Source organism: Elephas maximus, chromosome 12, assembly GCF_024166365.1.
Source record: "Elephas maximus indicus isolate mEleMax1 chromosome 12, mEleMax1 primary haplotype, whole genome shotgun sequence".
NCBI classification, from domain to species: Eukaryota; Metazoa; Chordata; class Mammalia; order Proboscidea; family Elephantidae; genus Elephas; species Elephas maximus.
In genome coordinates, this window is record NC_064830.1 from 36,423,990 (window position 1) to 36,449,084 (window position 25,095).

At 39.6% G+C, this 25,095-nt stretch overlaps 1 protein-coding gene across 1 annotated transcript; it reads right to left on the reverse strand.

The window, feature by feature from the left end:
- Nucleotides 1-7,607: 7,607 nt before the first annotated feature.
- LAPTM4A (lysosomal protein transmembrane 4 alpha) lies at nucleotides 7,608-24,651 on the reverse strand. Its single transcript, XM_049903651.1, has 7 exons — nucleotides 24,386-24,651; nucleotides 15,242-15,362; nucleotides 12,316-12,392; nucleotides 12,091-12,213; nucleotides 9,917-10,012; nucleotides 9,265-9,363; nucleotides 7,608-8,236 (listed from the first exon to the last, which is right to left on the reverse strand). Exons 1-7 carry the CDS (start codon nucleotides 24,494-24,496, stop codon nucleotides 8,162-8,164), a joined length of 702 nt encoding a protein of 233 aa, XP_049759608.1. The 5' UTR covers nucleotides 24,497-24,651; the 3' UTR covers nucleotides 7,608-8,161.
- Between the last annotated feature and the right edge of the window lie 444 nt (nucleotides 24,652-25,095).

Below are 25,095 nucleotides of genomic sequence, written 5' to 3' on the forward strand. Positions count from 1 at the left end.
ATCACTAAGCAGAGGAAAGCAAAAGTACAATTTATCAATGAAAGGTCTATTGTTTTCATACTGCAAGCACCTTTAAATATAGGTGCTGTTATGTTCCCAGTTTACACTGAAAATAATCTATTAGCAGTGTAAATTTTGTGGAGTGGAGAAAAATTCTTTCATTCAGTAAACATTTACTAAACCTCCCTGCTTTGTATGGATCACTGTACTAAGCATCATATATGGACCAAAGAGTAAAAAGCCCTCGTCTTAAGTTGCTTGCTCACAAAGACAGATACAACGTAATATCAGCTCTAATGGAGTCAAGTCCTAAGTGCTGCAGAAACTGAAAGGAGAGGAAGTAAGTCGGCCTACAAAAAAATCATTCTCCTAATTAATCGAAAGCCCATTTGCTAAGTGATCAAAGGAAAGAACAACCAATTTACAAAATTTACCCAATGCATTAGTTATCTAGTGGTGCCATAACAGAAATACCACAAGTGGGTAGCTTTAAATAACAGAAATTAATTTTCTCACAGTTCTGAAGTCTAAAAGTTCAAATCAGGATATCAACTGTGTTGAATCTTAGTTTCTGATATCTGCCGACGATCCTTGGCGTTCCTTGGCATCTTCCCCATGTGTGTGTCTCTGTGTATGTTTTGGTCTTTTGATAACTCAGATGTGATTAGGTTTAGGATCCACTCTACATCTGTATGACCTCATTTACACAAAAGAAACCCCTATTTCCAAAGAGGATCATATCCACAGGTACAAAGGCCAGAAATTCAGCACATATTTTAGGGAGACACAATTTAATACATAACACCTAATTCATTAAAAACTTCTTTTAAGTAATATTTTTCTTATATATGTATACATATGTTTTCTTTTGAGTTCTTACATTTCTACCACTGTGCTAAGCACTTTTCCACATTATCTTCACCTTATGAAGCTATTGTGCAAATTAAAACTCACAGAAGTTACTTGACCATGCTCAGATAGCAAACCAGTAGTAGAACAGGGATTTAAAACCAGATTTGTCTAAATCCAATGTCTGACCTTCTATGATGGTTGAGATTGTGTGTCAACTTGGCTGGGCCATGATTCACAGTGTTTTGGCCATTGTATAATGTTGTGATATCTTTTCTGTTGAAATTTGATATGTGATCACCTCCATGATGGAATCTGCTGAGCGGTACCGGTGGAGGTAGGGCCTGTGGCAGCTCCCCGGCCCCTCAGCCTTCATCTCTCCATCTTCCACCGTCTACTTCCTTTTCCTGCTTGCCTTGCAAGGATTGTTGGCTTGTTCTGGATCCAGCAGCTCTTCTTGTCTGACCTCTGGTTCTTCGGACTTGAGCTAGCAGCTCACCTGTCCACCTTGGGATTCGGCCTGTGAGCAAAAGTCCTGCCCCCCCCACCTACCTATCTTGGGTTCACCAGCCCCTACAGCTGACTCAGGAGAAACCTTGTGGTCTTGCCTGCCAACCTTTGGGATTCCTCAACTGTCGCAACCTGTGAGCAGGATCTCTGCTCTCCAACCTGCTCATCTTGGGTTCGTCAGCTTCTGCGGCTCTGAGAATTGGGAAAGGACTCTATCCTGATTCAAGAACTTGGGACGTTCCAACCCCTACAATCTCATGAGCTGTTTCCTTAATATAAATCTCTCTCTATATATTTATACGCATTACTGATTTTGCTTCTCTAGAGAACCAGCCTGAGATACCTTCTAATAACTACTATACAGCTTGCCTATGTCACTTACTGATTTCTTGTTATGTGCTAGACATTGGACAAGGGACTGTACCTGAATTATATCTTTTAATATTTACAACTCTAAATGAGAGTCCCAGGTGAGAAGACAGACTCAGAGAAGTTATATCATAAGTCATTTCAGGTCACTCTTTTGTTCAGAACCTTCCAGTGATTCCCATCCACTTAGAGTAAAAGACAGCTGTCACAATAAACAACAGTGGCCAACCCAACTCTCGCTGAGCTCATTGCCTATTACCCCCCTCTTCTCTCTCACCACTTACTTCACTCAAGCTTGGTATTCTTTGAATGCACCAAGCATGTGCCTGCAGGCCCCTCTGTCTGGGATGTTCTTCTTCCCTAATGCAATTCTTACTCACATGCTAATCTCTGAGGCCTTTCCCAACACCCCGTTAAAAACCGCCAACACCCTCAGCCTCCATCTCCCTTCCCTGCTTTATTTTTCCTCCATAACTCTGTCACTAGCTTACTATATTTGGTATTTTAAATTGTCTGTCTCTCCCACTAAAATGAGAAGAGGGTTTTTTTTTTTTTAATATTTACTGTTTTGCGCATCGCTACATTTCCTGCACCTAGAACTAGAAGAAAGTATAGTCTCAAGATATATTGGCCGAATTGAATTAAATTTTGCTCAAGGTTATGCAGAAGTGTGGATTGTTTTGAAGCCAACACATAACCCCTAAAGCCATGTATTTTCCACTACACAAAATGTGCCAATCATGCCAGGGAAAATGTAGGTTCTGGTGAGCTCAATTTTGGGAACTTGCAAGTGGAGTCTTTACCAGGTCTGGGAGAACACTTGGAACTTTATAGAGTTTTTGAAGCCACATTCAGAGTGGTAAGTAAAAAGTTGAGAATGCGAAGGGCCAAAACCAGAGCACAGATAGGTATGGACAAAATTAGGATGCAGGTGAAAATAGAGCTATAGAAAGGAACTAAATAGATGAAAATAAGCAAACCTGAATTTAAAAAAAAAAAAATTTTTTTTTTTTCTTTTATAGGAGCTTGAATATGAATGTTTTGAAAGCCAAGAGATGAGTGGTTTATAAGGTTGGGGTAGTTAACATTGAATGCTAAAAGCAAAACTGAAGTTAGAAAGGATCATAGGACTTCGTGATTTAGAAGAGCAATTTCTCACATTTTTGAAGGAATGCAGAGGGAATGTCATAATTTAGGAATCAAAGAACAGGTAGCACAGTGGTTAAAGTGCTCAGCCATTAACCAAAAGGTCTTTGGTTTGAACCCACTAGCTGCTCCATGGAAGAAAGACCTGTGATCTGTTCCCGTAAAGATTACAGCCTAGGAAACCTGTGGGGCAGTTGTACTCTGTCCTGTAGGATTGCTACGAGTTGGAATCAACTCAATGGCATGCAAAAACCACTGAAAGTGAAGTTGTATTTTACAAAAGGTCAAACATTTCAACATTTTTATCTTCCAACACCACCTCTATCTAAATTTTATAACCAAATACACTAAGCAGCCTACTAAAAGTAAAATTTTCCTCTCGCACTACCGGAGGGAATAAATTAACTTTTTAAAGCGAACACTTTTGGCATATTTATCAGGATATTTAACTGTTCTGTGACAGCAGACTTCTCTCTACTAGAATAATGACGCCTTAACAGTCACAATTTTTCCCCTGCCTTTTGGAAAATGATTTGGATGAATATATTGTGACCGTTCTCTATTATTAAGACTAAGATGTGTGCCCTTTTCTAGAAGGCAATCCTGCTTCAAATGAAGTAATTACTGGAAGTCATTATGACTCACTATTTCCACCCCAGCGGTTAGAATAATACTCAGATGGGCCCACTGAGCTTGGCTGTGGGCAAATGCTTTTGTGTCTACCCCCAATTTATTCCCACCAGGTCAGGGTCCTGACCTGTTCAAGGTCTGAAGTAATCTCACCAACGGCAAAGGGCTAAGAACAGTTTGGTTAATACCTAAATATCCCTTAGCATGGTCTTCAATAAACAATGGAATTAAAAAAAACACCAACTAAGAAAATTTTGATGGGCCTCTTATGACATGTCCATTTCAGTTTTTATACAGAAACAAAGTGAGACCTACCCCAGAGATGTTCTTGATATGAGATCTTCTGAAGTCCTAAAGAAATCAGAAAAATATCTTCTGTTACTAGAAACTAGGTATACTTCCAGTTATAATTATACTTTTCTAAATGTTTTTGTTGTTGTCAGGTGTCATTGAGTCACTTCCAATTCATAGCAGCTCTATGTACAACAGAACAAAACACTACCCTGTCCTGTGCCATAAGCACAATCTTTGTTATGCTTTAGCCCATTGTTTCAGCCATTGTGTCAATCCATCTCATTGAGGGTCTTCCTCTTTTTTTGCTGATCCTCTACTTTACCAAGCATGATGTACTTCTCCAGGGACTGGTCCCTCCTGGTAACATATCCAAAGTATAGGAGATGAAGTCTCACCATCCTTGTTTCTAAGGAGCATTCTGGCTACACTTCTTCCAAGGCAGATTTGTTCATTCTTCTGGCAATCCATGGTATAGTCAATATTCTTCACCAACAAGATAATTCAAAGGCATCAATTTTTCTTCGGTCTTCCTTATTCATTGTCCAACTTTCATATGCATAGAAGACAATTGAAAACACCATGGCTTGGGTCAGGCACACCTCAGTCCTTAAAGTGACATCCTTGCTTTTTAACACTTTAAAGAGGTTTTTTGCAGCACATTTGCCCAATGCAATGCGTTGTTTGATTTCTTGACTCTTGCTTCCGTGGGCGTTGATTGTGGTTCCAAGTAAAAATGAAATCCTTAACAAATTCAATATTTTCTCCATTTATCATGATGTTGCTTATTGGTTCAGTTGTGAGGATTTTTGTTTTCTTTCTGTTGAGGTGTAATCCATACTGAAGGCTGTAGTCTTTGATCTTCATCAGAAAGTGTTTCAAGGTTGTGTCATCTGCAAATTGAAGGCTCTTAACGAGTCTTCCTCCAATCCTAATGCCTCATTTTCTTTATATATTTCAGCTTCTTGGATTATTTGCTCAGCATACAGATTGAATAAATGCAGTGAAAGGATACCACCCTGACACACAAATTTCCTAATTTTAAACCACCAAGTATCCCCTTGTTCTGTTTGAAACTGCCTCTTGGTCTATGTACAGGTTCCCCATGAGCATAATTAAGTGTTCTGTAATTCCTATTCTTTGCAATATTATCCATAATTTGTTATGATCCACACAGTCGAATGCCTTTGCATAGTCAATAAAACAGAGGTAAACATCTTCCTGGTATTCTCTGCTTTCAGTCAAGATTCATCTGACATTAGCAATGATATCCTTCATTCTACCTCTTCTGAATTTGGCTTAAATTTCTGGCAGTTCCCTGTCGATGTATTGCCGCAGCTGCATTTGAATTATCTTCAGCAAAATTTTACTTGTGTGTGATATTATGTTGTTCCATAATTTCCATATTCTATTGGATCACCTCTCTTTGGAATGGGCACAAATATGGATCTCTTCCAGTCGGTTGGCCAGGTAGCTGTCTTCCAAATTTCTTGACATGGATGAGTGAGCACTTATGGTGCCATATCTGTTTGTTGAAACATCTCAGTTGGTATTCTGTCAATTCCCGGAGCCTTGTTTTTCATCAGTGCCTTCAGTGCAGCTTGGACTTCTTCCTTCAGTACCATCAGTTCTTGATCACCATATGCTATCTCCTGAAATGGCTGAATGTCATCCAATTGTTTTTGGTACAGTGACTCTGTGTATTCCTTCCATCTTCTTTTGGTGCTTCCTGCATTAATATTTTCCCTGTAGAAACTTTCAAAATTGCAATTTGAGGCTTTTTCTTTAGATCTTTCAGCTTGAGAAATGCTGACCTTATTCCTCACTTTTGGTTTTCTAACTTCAGGTCTTCGCACATTTCATTATAATACTTTGTCTTCTCAAGCTGCCCTTTGAAATCTTCTATCCAATTCTTTTGCTTTTTAATTTCTTCCTTCTGCTTTAGCTACTCGACGTTCGAGAGCAAGTTTCAGAGTCTCTTCTGACATCCAGTTTGGTCTTTTTTTCTTTCCTGTCTTTTTAATGACCTCTTGCTTTCTACGTGTATGATGTCCTTGATATCATTCCACAACTTGTCTGGTCTTTGGTCATTAGTGTTCAATGAGTCAAATCTACTCTAGAGATGGTCTCTAAATTCAGGTGGGATATACTCAAGGTTGTATTTTGCCTCTGGTGAACATGTTCTCATTTTCTTTACCTTCAACTTGAACTTGCGTATGAGCAGTTGATGGCCTGTTCCACAGTCAGCCCCTGGCCTTGTTGACTGATGGCATCCAGCTTTTCCATCATCTCTTTCCACATATGTAGCCAATTTGATTCCTGTGTATTCCATCTGGTGAGGTCCATGTAAATAGTCGCCATTCATAACGTTGAAAAAGGTATTTGCAATGAAGTTGTTGGTCTGACAAAATTCTATCATGTGATCTCCAGCATTGTTTCTATCACCAAGGCTGTATTTTCTAACTACTGTTTCTTCTTGTTTCCAACTACCAGTACTTATCAATGTTTGTTTGACCAATTTCAGACACAGAAGTTGGTAAAAATCTTGTTTCTTCATCTTTGGCCTTAGTGGTTGGTGTGTAAATTTGAATAATAGTTGTATTGACTGGTCATCCTTGTAGGTTTATGGATATTACCCTATCACTGACAGCATCATACTCCAGGATAGATCTTGATATGCATGCAACGCCTTCCTCTTCAATTTGTCATTCCCAGCATAGTCCATGATTGTCTGATTCAAAATGGCCAATACCAGTCCATTTCAGCTAATGCCTAGGATATTGATGTTTATGCATTCCATTTAAATTCGATTCCAATTTTCCTAGATTCATACTTTGTACATTATACGTTCCTATTAATGGAGGTTTGCAGCTGTTTCTTCTCATTTTGAGTCATGCCCCATCAGCAAATCAAGGTTCCCAAAAGCTTAACTCCATCCACATCATTAAAGTTGACTCTACTTTTAGGCAGCTATTTCCCAGTAGTATTTTGAATGCCTTCCAACCTGAGGGGCTTATTTTCTGGTACTGTATCAGACAATGCTCCACTGCTATTCACAAGGTTTTCACTGGCTCATTTTTTCAGAAGTAGACTGCCAGGTCCTTCCTTCTAGTCTTAGTTCGGAAGCTCCGTTGAAACCTACCCACCACGGGTGACCCTGCTGGGATTTGAAATATCAGTGGCATAGCTTCCAGCATCACACCAACACGCAAGCCACCACAGTATGACAAACTGGCAGACACACGGGATTTCTAAAGTTTATTTTGTGGTTGTGGTGGGAGGTATTCATTTAAATGAGATTGCAGCCAAACAATTATCTCCCTTTAGAGAAGGTATAAATTAGATTCATGTGGCTACATGGTGTGTAGGCCTGGTTAAAGTCACCACTGCTGTATCATTAGCAAGATACAAGCTGTAATACATTCAGGAGAAATTTAAGTTGTGGTTATCTATTAGCTACAGTTTGCATCTGCTTTCTCTCTTGGTTCCCCTGGAGGTCATCTGATGCACTTTAACTTCAATTATTAATTTTGAATTCATTACCTTACTAAAGACAGCATAAATATATAGCTTGCTACACTAATCATATTTTTTTAAATCAAACTATCAATATTAATTTCTGGCCTGTGATTTAAGAATTTTAAAATAGTTCTGCATTACTAGATTAAAGAAATGCTTTCTAATTAAACGTGTAGCATTATATTCTCAAAGTACTAAAAAAAATCTGGCAGTCTGAGTTTAGGGTAATGGAAATGCTATGTTTTTTCATCAAAGAAAAGGTAATTTTAAAAGAAAGAAATATGATGACAGTAAATATTTAAGAGATTTATTAAAGCATCGTATCACAAAGATGGAAACAAATACAAATTAGAAACATGCAACCATCATCTTCCACAGTCAAGGCAAAATGTTACACACTTCCTATTTCCATAATGAAAATTTCAGATCTTACACCCAACTCACTCACCCTGAATATTTAATTCTTTCTTCCCGAAAGTATCCAGGGCAGCTAATAACCAAAATACAAACTATTATATAAAGAAAGTGCCAAGTTATAAAAGAAAATACGTGGAGAATATCCCCTTCCTACCCTCCCGACCCAAGTAAAAGCAAACTATGGTACTTTGCTCCTGCCTAACCTAGATTGTCTTCAAAAACTATTTAAACATATAGCCTTAACAAAAAAAAATATATATATATATTTTTAATAGATGTCCAAAAAGCTTAGTGTTTTGGAAAAAAAATGCTTAAACAAACAAAATGTATTTTATATCAAATCAGTTTGAAGAGCCCTGTACTGCAGCATTCTGTAAAATAAACAAGACAAAAAGCTGGTATAAGGTTTATTGACAAAGGCAGAATTTCTTCAGGCAGGTATGTAAGGAGGCGGTGGTTCTTTTTCAGGCATCTTCACTGCCATTTCATAGGTTGGCAAAACATACTAGAAAGAGAAAAAAATATATCAGATTTAATTCTCCTTTAAGATCCTTTTTGAAATACTTCAGCTTTTAGATAAACCTACAGAGAATAGCTAAGGCAACTATTATCTAAGTAAGTTCCTGAAAGTAGAGATGACTAAATAACATGGAACTTTTCATGCGGGAGAGATACCTAACCCAAGACTGCAAGGGAGCAGAGGAGGCAGGGAGAGGGGAAGGGAGGCAGACAGAATTCTGCATCTGATCTGGCCCTGAGGCTGCGAGGATTCCTCAGTAGGTAGTATGCACCACTGTGTCCCCTTCTTCCAGTATGACTAATGAAGTACCACTGCCCATTACACCTCAGGGGTTGAGGATGTAGGTAAGGTAGACAACACTTGACATCTACACCATGTGACAGCAAGCATCCAGTAAGACGCTAGATCCTGCATTTCATCAGAACCCTGTCTGTAGCCAAAGATCAGGAAGTATAAACATGCCCTCTAGGGTGAAAGACATAGCTAGGTAGCAGAGTGGCATTCTAACCTCAGAGACTTAAAGTATAACAGGCTGGCCCTTTATGGGCCACGTATATTCTATGCACTGAGATCCTCAGGAGATAGTGAGGACTCTACAGCAGTAATTAGGAGCCTCTCCTACAGACTCACAGAATGTACTGCATTCATCTCCCCACAGAAAGATCAGCTTCCCCTTGGATCACATGGATTTTTTTTTTTTTTAAACAACACAAGCTTCAGCCTTTGATGTTCTCCTGCCTTAGAACTCCAGAGGCCTTGAGACTGGCATGACTCATACTTCTCTCTTTCCTGTCTGTTCTCCCCCACAAACCCAACATTCCTAAAGGCAAGCATTACCAGCCAAGCTAGATGAGAGCAGTGCAGATATCTCTAGCCCCACACGCCCAGGATTCCAACTGAGAAATGCTGATATCTTGTGGGCCTAAGCTAGTCATGTCCCAAACCACAGTCAGGGCATAAAAGAGAAAGTCAGGATCCAGGTTATTTCTTGCAAACAACCAATAATGGCTAACCTGTGGAGGTGCTTCAAAGGCAGGATACACAGCAATCTCTGGCAAGTTTCTGTTGTTAATGTATTTATAACAGTTCCAAACACAGTTTATTAGGTAAGCCTGAAAGAGTAAAAACAAAATGTATATAATGTTAGAAACTTAACAGACTACCTGCTCTATCTGCAGGACTCTAAAATTATGGTGATTTATAATGCTTTCCTGCATCTTCTCTATGGAGACGGAAACTGACATCCATTTGGACCTAGCAAAGGCCAGGTCTTTTCTACACTGGATCTCATTTAAAGGTCACCAGTTTTATTATCACCATTTTACTGAGAAATCAGAGCTGGGTTTGAAGTCAGGTCTGTCAACCATTGTGCTGTAGAAGAAAGAAGCCTTTGTTTCTGAGCCTTGGGAATTTAGGATTTTCATTCCAAATCATGAACCACCTCCAAAAACATAATGGTTTTCCTTACGCTTAGGAAGGCTCTTGACACTTCCAACCACTCCCTGGAAATACGAGGGAGGATGTTCTCTACAAACTATCTCTACTATTATGCCACAGTAAACACTGTGACAATAAACTCAATCTACAATAAAGCAGACAAAAGGTTTAGGTGGGCAGTATATCCCAGTCTAACTGGCCCCCCAAAAGATTTAGTCATCAACTTACCTTAAAGATGATGAATAAGGCAAAGAACACAAGAACAATGAACAGAAGGCAGCTGGAGTCCAATGCCAGGAGGTCATCTTTGTAGGGAAAATCAGGCTATTAAAAAAAAACACGTGTATTTACATATCTGCCACCGCGCTTGTGCTTTATGGTATTTAGAGAGCGTATTAAGAATACGAATAAAAGGACCAAAGTTAGAACTGATATTCTAACAAAAAACTACACAGAGTTTAACTCCAAGTGCTTTTAAGTCTAATCACCATTAATGCATGCTATTACACTAGTCAAAACACACTGGTTTGAATGCCCAGAACACTCCTAAAGAGTCTAAATTGAGCTCATTCTCTCTCTACTTTTCACTATTTTATATCTTTCTGGCCTTAGGAAAAATGCTAGCTCCTGTACTGGACCCCAGATTTGACTCTGGGTACTGAGTCGCTAACTTAGGAGGTGCTGAAATTCATGTAAATTACATGGGTGAATAAGGCCTACAAGGGGAGAAACAGTTTTTTAAAAAGCCAGTATGTTGGTCTCAACTCTCAGCTGACAGATGCAAAAAAAAGGCATGCCACTGGTTATAAGCCAGGCAAGATCACACGATTTACTGCAGACACAGGATGTTCTACTTAGGACTAGCTATATCCATTCAAACATTTAGATAGCATTTACTGCGTGCAAGTCAACGAGTTATGTCCAGAAAGAAGGGCATTACGAAACAACTTAGGATTCACGAACTGGCCAGCAAAAACTGTCTTTCAGTTGGAGGGATCAAGTGAATAAAACAGAGGGGAGATAACACGGGTGTCTGTAAAAGGAAGAGTGAAAATTTCATTTCGGTTTTATTTTCTGTAAAACCAATCCATTGCCATCAAGTCGATTCTGACTCCTAGCAATCCTATATGACAGAACAGAACCTCCCCGAAGGGTTTCCAAGGACAAGCTGGTGGGTTCGAACTGCTGACCTTTTGGTTAGCAGCTGGGCTCTTAACCAGTGAGCCACTAGGGCTCCATTTTCTACAGAGCTCATTTGTTTTATTTTTTAGCTATTCTTTCTCTTCTTAGTGGAAATGTCAACACAAAGGCCCAAATAATTTCACTTTTATCAAACGCAGCATAAGCACAGAAATCTCAAATGATTAAAAAAAACAAAAAGAAAAAAAGGGCCCACACACCAAACCAAAAATCCTAGCTAAGTGTCTCCTTGAGACAAGATTCATCCTGGAGCCTTCACTGGTAGTTAAAAGGAAAAAGATGAGACCTGCTCATGGAGGAATGCTATGCTAAGGGTTCTACACTTTATCAGAAAGCAGTGGGGCATCACTTGCCGTTTTCAGCCAAAGATGACAGGGTCAGACACCATAGTGCTTAGGAAGCTTCTGACCATGGCTGACCTGGCAGCAAGCCCCGCCCCAGCTTCCCCTCACTCTGTGTGCCAGCCACCATGGCCGTCTTTTACTGACTATACCATGCTCCTTCCTGCCTCAAGGGTCTTTCACCTGAAACGTTTCCTTCTGTGCTTAACTCCTGCTCATCTTTCTGAGTACAATTCAAATCTCACATCCCAGCCTAAGTCTGACACCCCTCTGATAACTTAAACTTTTCCTTTCCGGCATTTATCACAACTGTAATTCAATAATTGTCTGATTCTAGAAAGTAAGCTCCAGTGATGCACCCTTACAAGCTAGCAATGCCTTGCACACAGGAGTGACAACAAATGTTTTCTAAATGAATGAAAGATAAATTTGATGGTGTACAAAATGGACAAGGTAGGAAATCTGGAAGTGAGGTGAAAAGTTCTAAAAGCCAGGATCTGGCAATGCACTAGGGATGCCCCTTCCGCCGTTCATTTATCAGACCTACCCCACAAAGTCCCCTTTAGCTACTTCAGAGCAGAGTGTTCCCTGCCTCCTCCATCACACAGCATTAATCTAAGCTCCTCATTTACTGCTGCCATGTGACAGCTACAGTGTTATTATCACAGAGAACATCTTTATGTGTCTAGACTCTGGGGTAGCTGAAATAATGGCATCTAAGTCACAGTCATAGGGTTGCTATGAGTCAGAATCAACGCGACAGCAATGGGTTTGTGTTTTCGGTCAGACTCAGAATTCTAAGTTAAATATTTTACTTCACGTAAATATTTTACTTCACGTCTTATTAGCAGGCGCACTTACCAACTGATCCAGATATTCTTTGATTCTTGGCAAATAAGTGAGAGAACTGATAGCAACCAGGCAACTGAGAACGAAGTCAAAAAGGCGGTAACAGAAGAATGGGATCAGCCAACCCACTTGATACTGTAGAACAAAATAACCGCAGCATCATATCACACACATGAAATTACTAAGTACCACTCAGCAAAACTCAACCACCAAAAGCTGAAAATGTGCAATACTTACAGAAATTGCTCCATATACCAGCATTGAACTGATTATAAACATAAGAACAGAGACGGCGAAAAGAACACAGGCATTATCTAAGAAAACAAAAACAAAAATCTAATTAAGCTACGTACACACACACCAAAAAAAAATTCTCTTTTTCATGATAAAATAATTTAAAGTTAACTTATAAATGTTTAAATGTCTTCAAGATTAGCTATGAAAAGATCTAAGGCCAAGGAGGTTTTAAAAAAAAAAATCTAAGTCTCAGGTTCAAGAAAAATTCACACAAGCTCTTATTTGTTAATTTGCTACAACAATTCACTGACACTTATTTAAGAAAGCACACGAGCTAGGCTTTCTGCAAGGGAGACACAGGTCACAGGTCTGCTCTGCCCTTACAAGTTCAAGAGTCTGAAGATGTGCAAACAAATGATTACAGTCCAGTGTGGTCAGAGGTAGAACAGAGACAGATATAATTAACTTTGCCTGGAGAATCAGGAAAAAATATACAAGAAATGATACTTAGTTGGGTCTTGTGAGATGAAGACAGAAAGTTAAAGTGGAGGGGAAAGTTGGTATTTGCTTAAAAGACAGGTGTCTTAAACACAGCACACTAGAGATGCCACCTCTTGCCTGAGGTGAAATATAACCTGAAATTCAAGGTTCTCCGTTAATCCCATCTCAACCCCCTCCCCCAACATCCAAACAGTAATAAACTCATTTCGCCAAATTCATTCACCTTGACTTCTCCTCTAGACAGCTTTCTTTTCCTCTTCATTCCTCAACTCTTTCTCAGGTTGCTCCATTTCTCCCCATTAATCTATGCTCACGAATTTTTTCATGAAATACCCTAGTAACCTCAAACAAGACTAAACCACACTTGACTTATTGAGTTTCTCTGCACAAATCTATAGTTGATTCTGTAACTCTGGATAGATATTAAGAACCTGAAGGGCATAATGATAAATAATAATAACTGAATATTCATACCATATAAACATATACATTAATTTCTTATCACTGGTCAATACAAACGTTGTATTTGGCACTCAACTAAGTAAGAACAGCCCTCTTAAATTTTCATAGAGGAGAGAGTAGCTAGGTATTAAGGATTTAAAGGACTTCCTCGCTGCAGTGTACAAAATGCCACTCACGTGGAAGAATTCAGATATAAATAAAATATGAAATTAAACAGGATAGGTATTGTCAAACTTGAAAACAAAATTTGTAATTAAAATAATCAGCTTTTAAGAAGCTGTTATGGAAGACTGCATGCTTATTTCTATTTCTTAAAAGTACTGAAATGAACTTCCATTGGAGCAACAAACCGCTAAATGGGGGGATGGGACAGGAAATGGGAGATACATAAAGTGCCTGGAACAACGGACACTCCACGATTTGTGAATCAATAATCAACAAAGGGAATAAAACATGCAGGCCAGATGACCAGATATAAGCCTCCAGATTCTCACCTACCACCACATTCAGGAACTTCTTCTAGTCACCCACAACCCCCACCCCAGGTATTCATACAAGGCCCTGTAAGACCTTCTCACTCCACCCTACTTGGCATTTTCCCCAGGTGAAAATAAAGTGAAATTCCTGCTTGAAAAACAGCTTGCATACGTTGCAGAAGTATTTCATACATTGATTGCTTTATCCTGTTTAACTTATTAAAAATAACTAACAAGATTCATATTTAAAACTGGCCATCAGGACAATGATCAGAAATTAACTTGCCACTGTAACACTGGATTTATGGGAAAGACAAATTTTAACTTCCAAAAAACCATAAATCACCATATGACCAAGAACTATGTATTATTTTTTATTCTCTCAAGAATAAGGGCTCAACAAAAATATGATAATACATCTATCTCTCTCTACAGCAATTACAGTAATGTACTCAGGCAATATGCAATAAACTCATCCCTGTAGCGCTAGCCAGACAAGCCAGTTGTATAGACCTGCAACAATCTCAATAACCAGAAACCTTTTTTCTCTACCTCAATTTTAAAAGAAACATGGCAAGGGAAAATGCTGACATTAGCAGTTAACTAAATTTTTGAAAATACCAGAAGATGACTAACAGCCATTGGAAGTAAAACTCTGAAAATATCAAAAGATGAGTAATGGTCATCAGAAGTATAATTTATTGTTCTTTTTGGTTTTTAAGTAAAAGCAGACTCCTCAACAGAAATAAGTAAATGCCAGAAGAGCTGTTTCTAATACATCCTTTCTTGGTTTGACAACAAAATTAAAGGATTATACAATATAAATCAGGAGACTTGCACTTAAATTGCTTGTGAAGAGTCTAAGGCATGAATTTCTGTTGGAATATTCAATTTTAAACAGGATTTATAATATAAAACTCAACCAGAATTATTTTACCTGTATTTTAGGTAAAGATAAATCACAAAAAAGATAATGGTATCAGGGAACAGGTTTGAAAAGACAATGTGACTGTCCTAGGGTTGCCCCATATTGAACTCCCTGTCAAGTCGTCGTCTTCATCTAAATAGGAAATACATTTAGAATTGTGACCCTAGCAAACGGTATAAATATTCAAATTTGCTATTTCCTGTAACAGCCTGTTTGATCTATGAGCAAATCTCTTATCTTCACCTACAGGTTACTTGTCAGCTAGCTGATTCTCAAAGATTTATAGTTGTTCTCTAATTCTGTCTTCCCCTCTCTCTTCCTGGTACCTAATAGAGTCAAGGTATATACAACATACAGTTCTCCAAAAACTGACATTTTTTGGCAAGAAACCCTCTATTGTAACCCTCACAAAATATCTTTGAAAAACCCATTTAAACATTTTCCTGACCTTAGCAAATGGATTAACGTAAGCAAAACTCAATCAACCAACCTCTAACCCTGCACTGGTTTACAGACAAACATACACACAAACACATTTTCTTTATAATTAAAAACTTACCAACCATCCTCTCAGAAGAATAGTAATTACCAATGACATCATACTGAATGTTGACAGCTGGCACTGAGTTTGGATGAGTCACCTCCACAGTCAGCAAAATTGCCATCAATAGGTTTACCACCTGTGAAAGATTAAATTTTATCAGTTACATTAATTATGAATCAGGAAGCAGCCTTCAGTATAGTCTTTAGATGTCTTCCCACACGTAAATGCTTTACTTGAAGAAACAAAGATATAAAACAGTAAGAGGCTACCTGAAAGAACAATATGTAATTACCATTATGAGAATAGCTTAAAATAAATATTTCACAAAGTATGAGGCTGGCAGTTCAAATCCACCAGGCGCTCCTTGGAAACTCTATGGGGCAGTTGTACTCTGTCCTATAGGGTCGCTATGAGTCGGAATCGACTCGATGGCAGTGGGTTTATGGACTTAATATTAACCCTTTCAGAGAGAAGTTGCTTGATTCTGTGTTAACACCAATACAGCAGAATAACATGGCACAGAATTAAAAATAAGAGATCATTACAAATTGTTCATGTTTGAAGTAACATTTATTCATATGCCAATCTCAGAATTTCTGGGTTTAAAGAAACTACAGTGAATCTAATATATTTATCCGTCAGAGCCTGAAAGCCCTCCGCAGCATCCCCCATCCAGTGACAGGGAACTATTTCCTTATGCGCTAGACTCAAATGCTTTGTAGGCTTTTCAAGATTTTAACTATGTCCCTTAAATTTCACTCATTGGTCTTCATTCCATCTGCTGAAACAATAAAGAACAAGTCTGCTCCCCCTTCCAAATAAGTGCTCCCCTAATGCCTGCAGGCAGCTGCCATGTGTTGTCTTTTTTAGAATACACATCTAGGTCCTTAAATCATTCCTCTTAACTAGCATGTTTTCTAGTTACTTCGCTATTTCCTTTTTGCCCTTCTCTATACATGTGCCCCCAAAGAAGCCCTGGTGGTGCAGCGTTTGAATGCTAACAGAAAGGTTGGTGGTTTGAAACCACCAGTGGCTCCATGGGAGAAAGATATGGCAGTAAGCTTCAGTAGAGATTTACAGTCTTGGAAATCCTATGGAGTTGCTATGAGTTGAAGTGACTCAACGGTAGTGGGTTTTTTGGTTTATATGCCATGCTCCACATTTGATCAATATTCTATTAAAATTGTTGTTAGCTGCTGTCAAGTTAATTTGGACTCATGGTGACCCTATGTGTGTTGAGTAAACTGCCCCATAGTGTTTTCAAGGCCGCGACCTTTTGGAAGCAGATCGCCAGGCCTGCCTTCCAAATACTTCTGGGCAGGTTTGAACTGCCAACGTCTTGGGTAGTAGTCAAGTGCTTAACCATCTGTGCCACCCAAGAACTTTGCTGTTGAAATTTGGAAAAGAATTTACAGCAGTACCGTAGGTAAGATTCAGTTTGGTCAGAACACAAAAGGATTTCAGTTCCCATATTCAAGCTAACAAATTTCAATTAACGCAGCCTGAAATCACACTGGCTTTATAACTTGTTTGGATGCTATGAGTACCTCCCTAAAGCCCCTAATTCCTTTCCATACTTGATGCTGCTAAGCTACCTTCTGTACCAGTAGTCAGATTCAGAGGCCCAAACCTAAGCCCTTATGTATCTGCAATCAAATTTTATCTTATTACTTTCTTGCCAGTCGAGATTTTCTGGATCTGGATTCTTACGCCCTCCAGACTGTCTCTCTCAACTTCCTGTATTCGAAAATCTGATTGCATGTAATCATTATCTCCATCTAAATCACTGGCAAAAGAGAACAAGTCTAAGGACAAAGCTGCACAGGCTGTCCCCCCATTAATCACCAACTTCCGAATATAATTCTTTACCTGGTCCAGGGTAACAGCCTGAGGCTTTGTCAAACTTACTGCTGAAACCCCATAATAGCTGATGAATTCTCCTACTCTACCAGGCTGTAACTCCATTTGAAAATGAAACTAGTCATGCCAGTTGTCAGAAGGAGCCCTGGTGGCGCAGTGGGGTCCAGTGCTTGGCTGCTAACCAAAAGGTCAATGGTTTCAACCCACTAGCTGCTCCACAAGAGAAAGATGTGGCAGTTTGTCTGTTTTCAAGATTTCAGCCTTGGAAACCCTATGGGGCAGTTGTTCTACTCTGTCCTATAGGGTCACTATGAGTCGGAATTGACTCGACAGCAACGGGTTTCGGTTTTGGGTTATATTTGTTACCGAACCCCTGTAGTATCCCAGGGGGGGTTATCACTTCCTTTAAGCGTTTGTAAGCAGTCCTTTAGATGATTCAACACAGAAATCTCCCAAGGACTGGAGTTAGATTTCCCTATCCAGGGCTCACAGAATTTGCTCTCCTCCCCAAAATTTTCAAGGGATGTTAGGGCCCCATCAGTAGTAATTAAAAAAAAAAAAAAACTATATTATGTGCATCCCTCCTGCCCACTCTGAGTGATAAAAAAAGTATGTTTCATATTTGTGTTATTAGTCATTTCACAAACATTCTCTGGAGTAAAAACAGCAAGTCTTATCAAATTCAGAACCAACCAATATTTACTGAGGCTATACTATATGCCAGTTATATTTACATATACTGCTTCACTTAGTCCTCAACAACCTTGTGAGGTAACTACTACTGAAGCCCATTTACAGACGGGGAAACTAAGGTTCAGCAAAGCTAAATAACTTGTGCTAAATTCACTGAAATGATAAAGGGTAGGATCCAAATCTCGTTCTTTTTTAGACATCCTGCTCCTTGGCAGTACATGATTACTTCTAACCACTCCTAGATGACTCCAAAAGGAGGAGGAGGCCTTCCCAAAGGAAGGCTGTGAAATATTTATACTTTATTTTCCAAATAAGCATGTCCAGTGGTGTGCCCTTCTTTCACTGCTCAAAGGCGAAGTATTTTATCCTTGCAAGAGACAATCACATTTGCAAGATGGACCCCCAGTGGACGCGGGTTTTAGCCAGTGTGTGTGGAATATGAACAGGAGCCAATGTGGTCAGATGGATTCGTTACTGAACAATCAGATGTCCCTATTGAAAGAACAATATATATTCTGTGTATGGAAATCAGGTTTGAAATCAATTCAGCAAACTTTTCTTTGCTAAACACAATATAGTCATATTTTAAATAAGCTCTGTACAGTACAGAAAAACATTCTCATGTCAAGAAAACACTGCAAACCCAATTGCTAAATGAAGGAAATGGCGCACTAAAAATATTTCCTTTAATTGTCCTTTCTTAAATATTTTTGTCAATGTAGGATTCATAAAAATCTGTTTTCTTCTCTTCCATGGATATGTCACAGACTTGTCCACTATTATTTTTTTCTAGTATTAAGAAACACTTCAAATTTCGTTTCACTGTGGGTCATGTCCCTGGATATTAAACAAAATAAATCATAGGTCTAACCGAAAGGATCAAGCAATGGTATTAAGAAATTTCAGTGCTACTACATCAAAAGGCCAATGTTTAAAATCTTCATTCAGTTCATTATATCCTACCACGTCACCATATTTCATTTACCCCAAGACAGTTTTAAGTATCAGTCTGCAAAATGTATCCTTGAAATCTTAAAGAATTCAACACTTAACACCTATTCTGTGCTCAAATAGAGGCCCTGCGTTATTTATTTTTCATTACAGTTCATATTCCTACTAAATTCCATGTAGTATTAAAATTAACTTCATAGCCTTGCAATATAAATCATCTTTGAAATACCAACAACGTATAAACTACTACAGATTTTTCCTGATTAATTTTTTTTCCTCTTCCACTATATTTCAAATGCATTTTCAAAAAAAAAGATTAACTTCTAAATCTAGTAATATGGACAGGTACAGAATACAACAAATATGCAACTATGTTAAGAGCATGGGCAATGGACACACCAGAAAATGCTGGCGTGGCAATGTCAATTTAGTGGGTCAAACAACGTGGCCTGCATTATTTTTGAAAGCCCTTTGTACAGCTTATATAAGTTGAGGATAATAACTATGTGTACAGCCTCCCAGCCCCACCCTGCATAAACAGCTTTTATTTAAATGTCTTCAAAATCAGCACGTATGCTATTTTGTATTTCAATATTTGAAGCTCATATCTCATGGCTCACAACTCATAAGACGTGACTGTTTTACTCAACAACAAAAACTGGACACGGCCAATGCTGACAACTGTTTCAACAACTGTTTTAAGTGAACATGAGGAAAAAAAGCACTCAGATCACCACACTGTAGAGAAACATTCTGGGATAAAGAACAGTTTGTTCGAAAAAAAACAGATGGGTTAGAGTCTCCTTGTTACAAAGGGAACAGAATCAGATTTACGGAAGCACTGAGCCTCCCAACAGCCACTCCCCTGTTTTCTGATTTCATTGCTACACCACACCAGAAGACCCTCTGGGGGCTGCATTTTCTATCACTATTCCTTAGTTTTCCCACAGCATGTTTTGCCATAACTTCGTATCTGCTGAGACGATATCTAGACCAGCACGTTTGCTGCAGGGCATCGTAATGGGGGTCTCATGGGCTGGGGAAGCATCTACACAGGAGCCCGTCTACAAAACCAAGCCAGCAAAGAACTGCTGCCACGTGAAGGTCAAAAGTGGCTGAATAGCTTTAAAATTGTTTCAAATGTATGTATGAAAGTTGTGTTATTTACTGTCACATGTAGTTATGACTGGTTATTCCTGTTATTTTTTTGGAGGCAATTCATTCAACAAATGTCTGACAACCACTTCAAAAGCTCTAATAGGTTATCTATTAAACCCATCTTATAGATTAAGACATATTACTTTTCTCCCTCAACGAGGACATCTTCTTGTGGGGAGGAAAATAAGAAAAAAAAAAAAAATCATCGCACTTCTGTGTAATAAGTACTATACGAGTGGTATGTAGAAACATTTCCAGGTACACTGTGAGGAAGCCAAACCCTCTGCCTAGGAAGCAAGGAAAGGTTCACCAACAAAACGCCTGCGCCAAGTGTTAAAAAGTAATTTGGAATTGGCAAAATGTTGAAGATGGATGAGTAAATAGTTTTGTTCTTTAATACTAGTTCTCTACTTTTGTATGTCTGAAATTATCCCAAGAATGTTTTTAAAAAGTGACTTGGGGGGAGAAAGGCACTTCAGGGAGAAGGAACTGAAGAAAGATACCAGCTTTGCCATATAAATAAGCTTTGCTTACTTAAAGAAGTCAGGGCTGGAAAGGAAAACTGCTTGAGGAAACCTGTCTTTACTCCTCTCTCAGCTAATTTTAGATTGCTTATGGTTGAGACACTGATAAAAATCAGCCATGCATTAAATCTGTCCAAGACCTAAAATATAGTCGTCCCTCAGTATCCCTGGGAGATTGGTTCCAGGACCCACGGGATACCCAAATCCGCAGATGCTGAAGTTCCTTATATAAAATGGCATAGTATTTGCATATAACCCGTGCACATCTCCTACACTTCGAACCATCTCTAGATGACTTATCTAACACAATGTAAAGTATATATAAACAGCTGTTACACTGCACTGTATCATTTAGGGAACAATGACAAGACGTGAGGTGAACCATGCTCAAACAACAAGTGCTGCAGAGAGACTGAGGATCCGTGAAACGGCAGGAGGCTAGGGCAGTGGATGCTACACATCATTTCACGAGCGCGGATTCCACGTAGTGCTGAGAGTGGCAAAGTCAAGTTTTGCTTTTTGGAACTTTTTTTCTGAATATTTTCCATCCACGATTGGTTGAACACAGGGATGTGGAACCCTCGGATATGGAGGGCTGATGGTATCTACAAATGTTCAAAATGTGTTCCTGTAGTACACCATTAGCCACAAAACCTATATTTCCTTATTTTCCCCTTTGGTTAACTCTTTTAAAGTTTCTTCACATGGATGATGAACAGTTTCTGTGACTTTTAAGCCCACCTTCCATCATTACATGGAGTAGCCAGGAGTCAAAATCTACTCAATGGCTATGGGTTTGGGGTTTGTTTTGTTTTCTTTCCCATCCTTCCATAAACATTCAAGTTTATGCTACAAAAGACACTGCTGTTATAAAATCATCTGGCTTCAAATTTTTCCATAAATGATACAGAAAAGAATTTCAGGAATGCCAGAATTTCAACTTAATCTCACTTGGAAATTTCATTATTAATAAACCAGGTATTAAACCAGGCATGCCTCTTTTGAGTCAAAGAAGCCAGAGGCTAACATATCAGGGCTGGTATCTAGTGCATACAATAGTAGCTCTAGCTTCTCCATCTCCTACTGCACTATTTAATACCATACAATTAATACTTTAGTATGCAGTATTACAACAGCCTTAACACCAGACCAGCAGAGCAGATGCCACTGTATCAGAGACACTGATCCAGTGCCTGGCCCCAGCAGAAGGGAGGGCTGTGCCCCAGGTTCCAAACAGCAAAGAGGGATTCATAATCTCCTAAGTCTTGGCCCTGACAATCTAAAGAGAACCATAAACATTCTGCCATACAGTTTGAGATGTACTGCTTCACCTGGAAGAGAGGAAGACAGTATTTTGACAAGGTATGTGGGGAGGGAAGTGACATTCTACTCACCCCGTTATTATTTCTGTTTTAGTAAAGAAGCTTCTGACAACAATATGCTCTGTTCTTTGTTTAGAGGTATTATAATACATTTTTGCCTAGGTGGTCTTGTTTTCTAATAGTTACGTGTCTTCCCAATAGGCAGACTGTGTCTTTACACTGTATTGAAGCTACACTTTTGAAAGTCACCAACAATCCTGTAAGCAGCAAAACCTAGGGCCTTTTTCCAGTCCTTAATCTGATTAGAATCTGATGTCAGTGATGAACTTCCCCATGTTACTTCTATTCCCTGTAATACCACAAAGATCTTGAGGGCAGATGCCAAGTTCCAAACCAGCAACACTTGAGAGTCTTTTTATGTGGCTGATTAACAGAAATACTAAAGACAAATGAAACACAGCCCCTGTAATTTATACTTTTCGTGTATCCTCCAAGAAAGTCTTTCATATTGTAGGTAATCAATAAATCTCTTCATTGATTTAAGACAGCTTAACTGATTTAAGCAGCTTACAATGTTCTACTGGTCTGAAAAGTCTACTCAAAGTAAAAACAGATTCTTTTTAAAATTGCTAGACTGAATCATGGAAAAAGATGTGGGGAAACATTTTCACATCAAGTGATTCAAGTAGGGGACAGATTTAACCTCCTCATTCCCTATTTTGCAAGAATAAATGTTCTTATTAAAGTTTTTCTCCCTGCATTTTGAGTTTTTCTGCTTATATTCCCACCTTAAACTGCTATTCCTTTCATTTTTATAAGCTGAGCCTTTAATTATCAAAAAAATCTGCCTAGGAAAGACTGGAAAGAAATACGGCCAGCTGCATTTGGATGACTGAAATAGGGATGGTGATTTTCTTCTTGGGTAGGAGTTAGAAATCCTTTGTTCTGTGATTGGAGAAGTCTGGGAAGAAACGCAGAGATTATGTTTGTGAGTGCCCCAGGCTGATGAACTCTATTTTCTCAGTTTTAAGTAGAAGGGAAGGGCATCTTCTGGATTGAGGGAAGCAGGATTAGATAAGAGGTTTGAGACCCTTAAGATTTGAATTTATCACTTAGGAGAATGGAAGACAGAGTTAAGGACAAAGGAAACTGAAGACCCAGCCCCTTAGCAAAATGCAGAAGAAACTTAAGTTAGAAATATAATGCAGCTAATTGTCCCTAACTGATCGACATCCAGTCTTACAGATCAGATGAAACAGATACAAAACAAAAGGGAGTGTCTGAGAGGAAATGTAATAAAACTGTGAGGATAAGGTACTATCTTCGAATACAGGGAAAACGAAAACAAGAAACAAGCAAAGAAATCTACACAATCAAGTTCTGTTTTTGTTTTTAATGTATATTACTGAAGCAAGACTAAAAAAACAATACTGAGGAATAATGTGGAGGATAGGTGGTCCCGTGGGGTGGGCCATGAAGCAGTATCTGCCCCACTGGAGATGATTCTCATCTGGTGTTTGTCCAAACTGTTACTAATGATTTCAAGAAACTGGGTGGGGTACTAACAAGTATGAAGGAAGACAAAAAGAGTGTCTGTGATAACACTCTTCCTTCTTCTGCAGTACAACGAAGTACCCAAAAACCACACAGTTAACACTAAGGCCACTGCTCCACCACCAAATTAAAAAAAAAAAAAAAAAAAAAAACCCCACTAAGTTTGTTAAAGAAAGTGACCAGGTCGTAGTTTGTAAAGTTTGTCAAAGCTTCAGTAAACTCATCATCTAAACAGAATCACATATTTAGAAGCCACAGACCAGCTTCAATGTGTACGGATACTGGAGATGGTGGGAAGAAATTACAAAAATACTAGTAGTGAACCACCAGCCAGCAACATTCTTAACTTCGGTTATGACAGACAATTACATAGATTCTGACACTCAAGAAACGCTGGCATATTGTGGCCAGAACAGAGTTGCCTCTCAATAAAGATATCTTAGACAATTGAGCGGATCTGATAAGACAACGTCTAATGGGCAGTGAGGAAGCTGCACCCGGAAAAGGCTGATCCGGGATAAATCCTGCCAAACGGTACCGCCTTCAAGTGAATCCAACCCAGGCCTTTCTGCCTACATCACAAAAACCCGCTGGAACAAAACAAGGTCCAGGAATCACGAACAACTAGGTTACAGCTGGATCTTTTGTTTTCTCTTCAGGCAAGACAATGTTGAAACTAAGAAGCATGATCAAAATTTGCTAATTGTTTCCTTAGGACAAAAAAAAAAAAAAAAAATTCAGAGTGCATTTTGGAGGAGGAACTCTTTCAGATCACGGAAGTACAAAAAGTAGCCGAAACCGTGCAATTCCTAGAACTCTCCACAAAAACCCAGAGACCCTCATCCCCACGCCCCAACGCCTAGGGCGTCTCCCAACCCCGCTTTTCTCCGCAAACTCTAGCCTACGAACAATCTCCTCATTCCCACCCGTCCCCCACTCGGATTCCCGGACAGTTTCCTCCCTCAGGGTTCCTGGACCGAGTCCAGTCCCAGCCCTCCCAGCATTTCAGCCCCAGGAAACACCACCCCCGCCCCCCGACTTTCCGCACATGCATAGCAGCCCTGCGCCCCCCAGCCTCCCATCCCGCTTGCCCTTACCATATACCAGGTCCCCAGGATGATTGTTCCGGTGCGGACATGGCAACAGCCGCAGCACCGGGTGCTGTAGAACCGGTCGCTGCGGCTCCGCTTGAAAGTCATGGACACCATCGAGAATCTCGCGGGTCTCCCTCCTGGCAGGGCCCCTGAGAAAGGCTTTCCGCCCAGCCGTTGAACTCAGATAGCTCTGTCACAGTCCAAAGCCAGACGACGTCTTCAAGCCCGCCCACTGCCCGGTATCAACCAGCTCTTTCGCACTTGCGCAATAGGTACCGGGTGCAGCAATCGCGCGACGACCGCCTACCCTCGTCCGAACACAGGCCAATAGAAGAGCGGTTTAAGAGGATAGTTGGGTTGACTCGGTCCCTGATTGGAAAAAATTGGAGATTGACAAGAACTCTGCCCAATCAGAAGTTCAGCGCTAATCGACCCCGCCTGTTACGAGAGGGCAAGGGGCGGATCGCTGGGCTAGACTGGTTTGGTTTGAGTGTAGGCTAGTAATTCACAGTCCCCGAGATACGACCTGCGAGAAAAGAGGCACTTAAAGGATAAAAGGAGGATCGAGATAAGGTGGGTGGCAAAAAGCGGAAACGAAGGGCTTTTTTGAATGACGTCTTTGCCACGTCCAGTTTCGGAATAGTCACGGGACTGCAGTTGCTCACGTGACTCTAGTGCGCAGCTCGATTATTGGGCTGGCCGGGGGCGGTGCC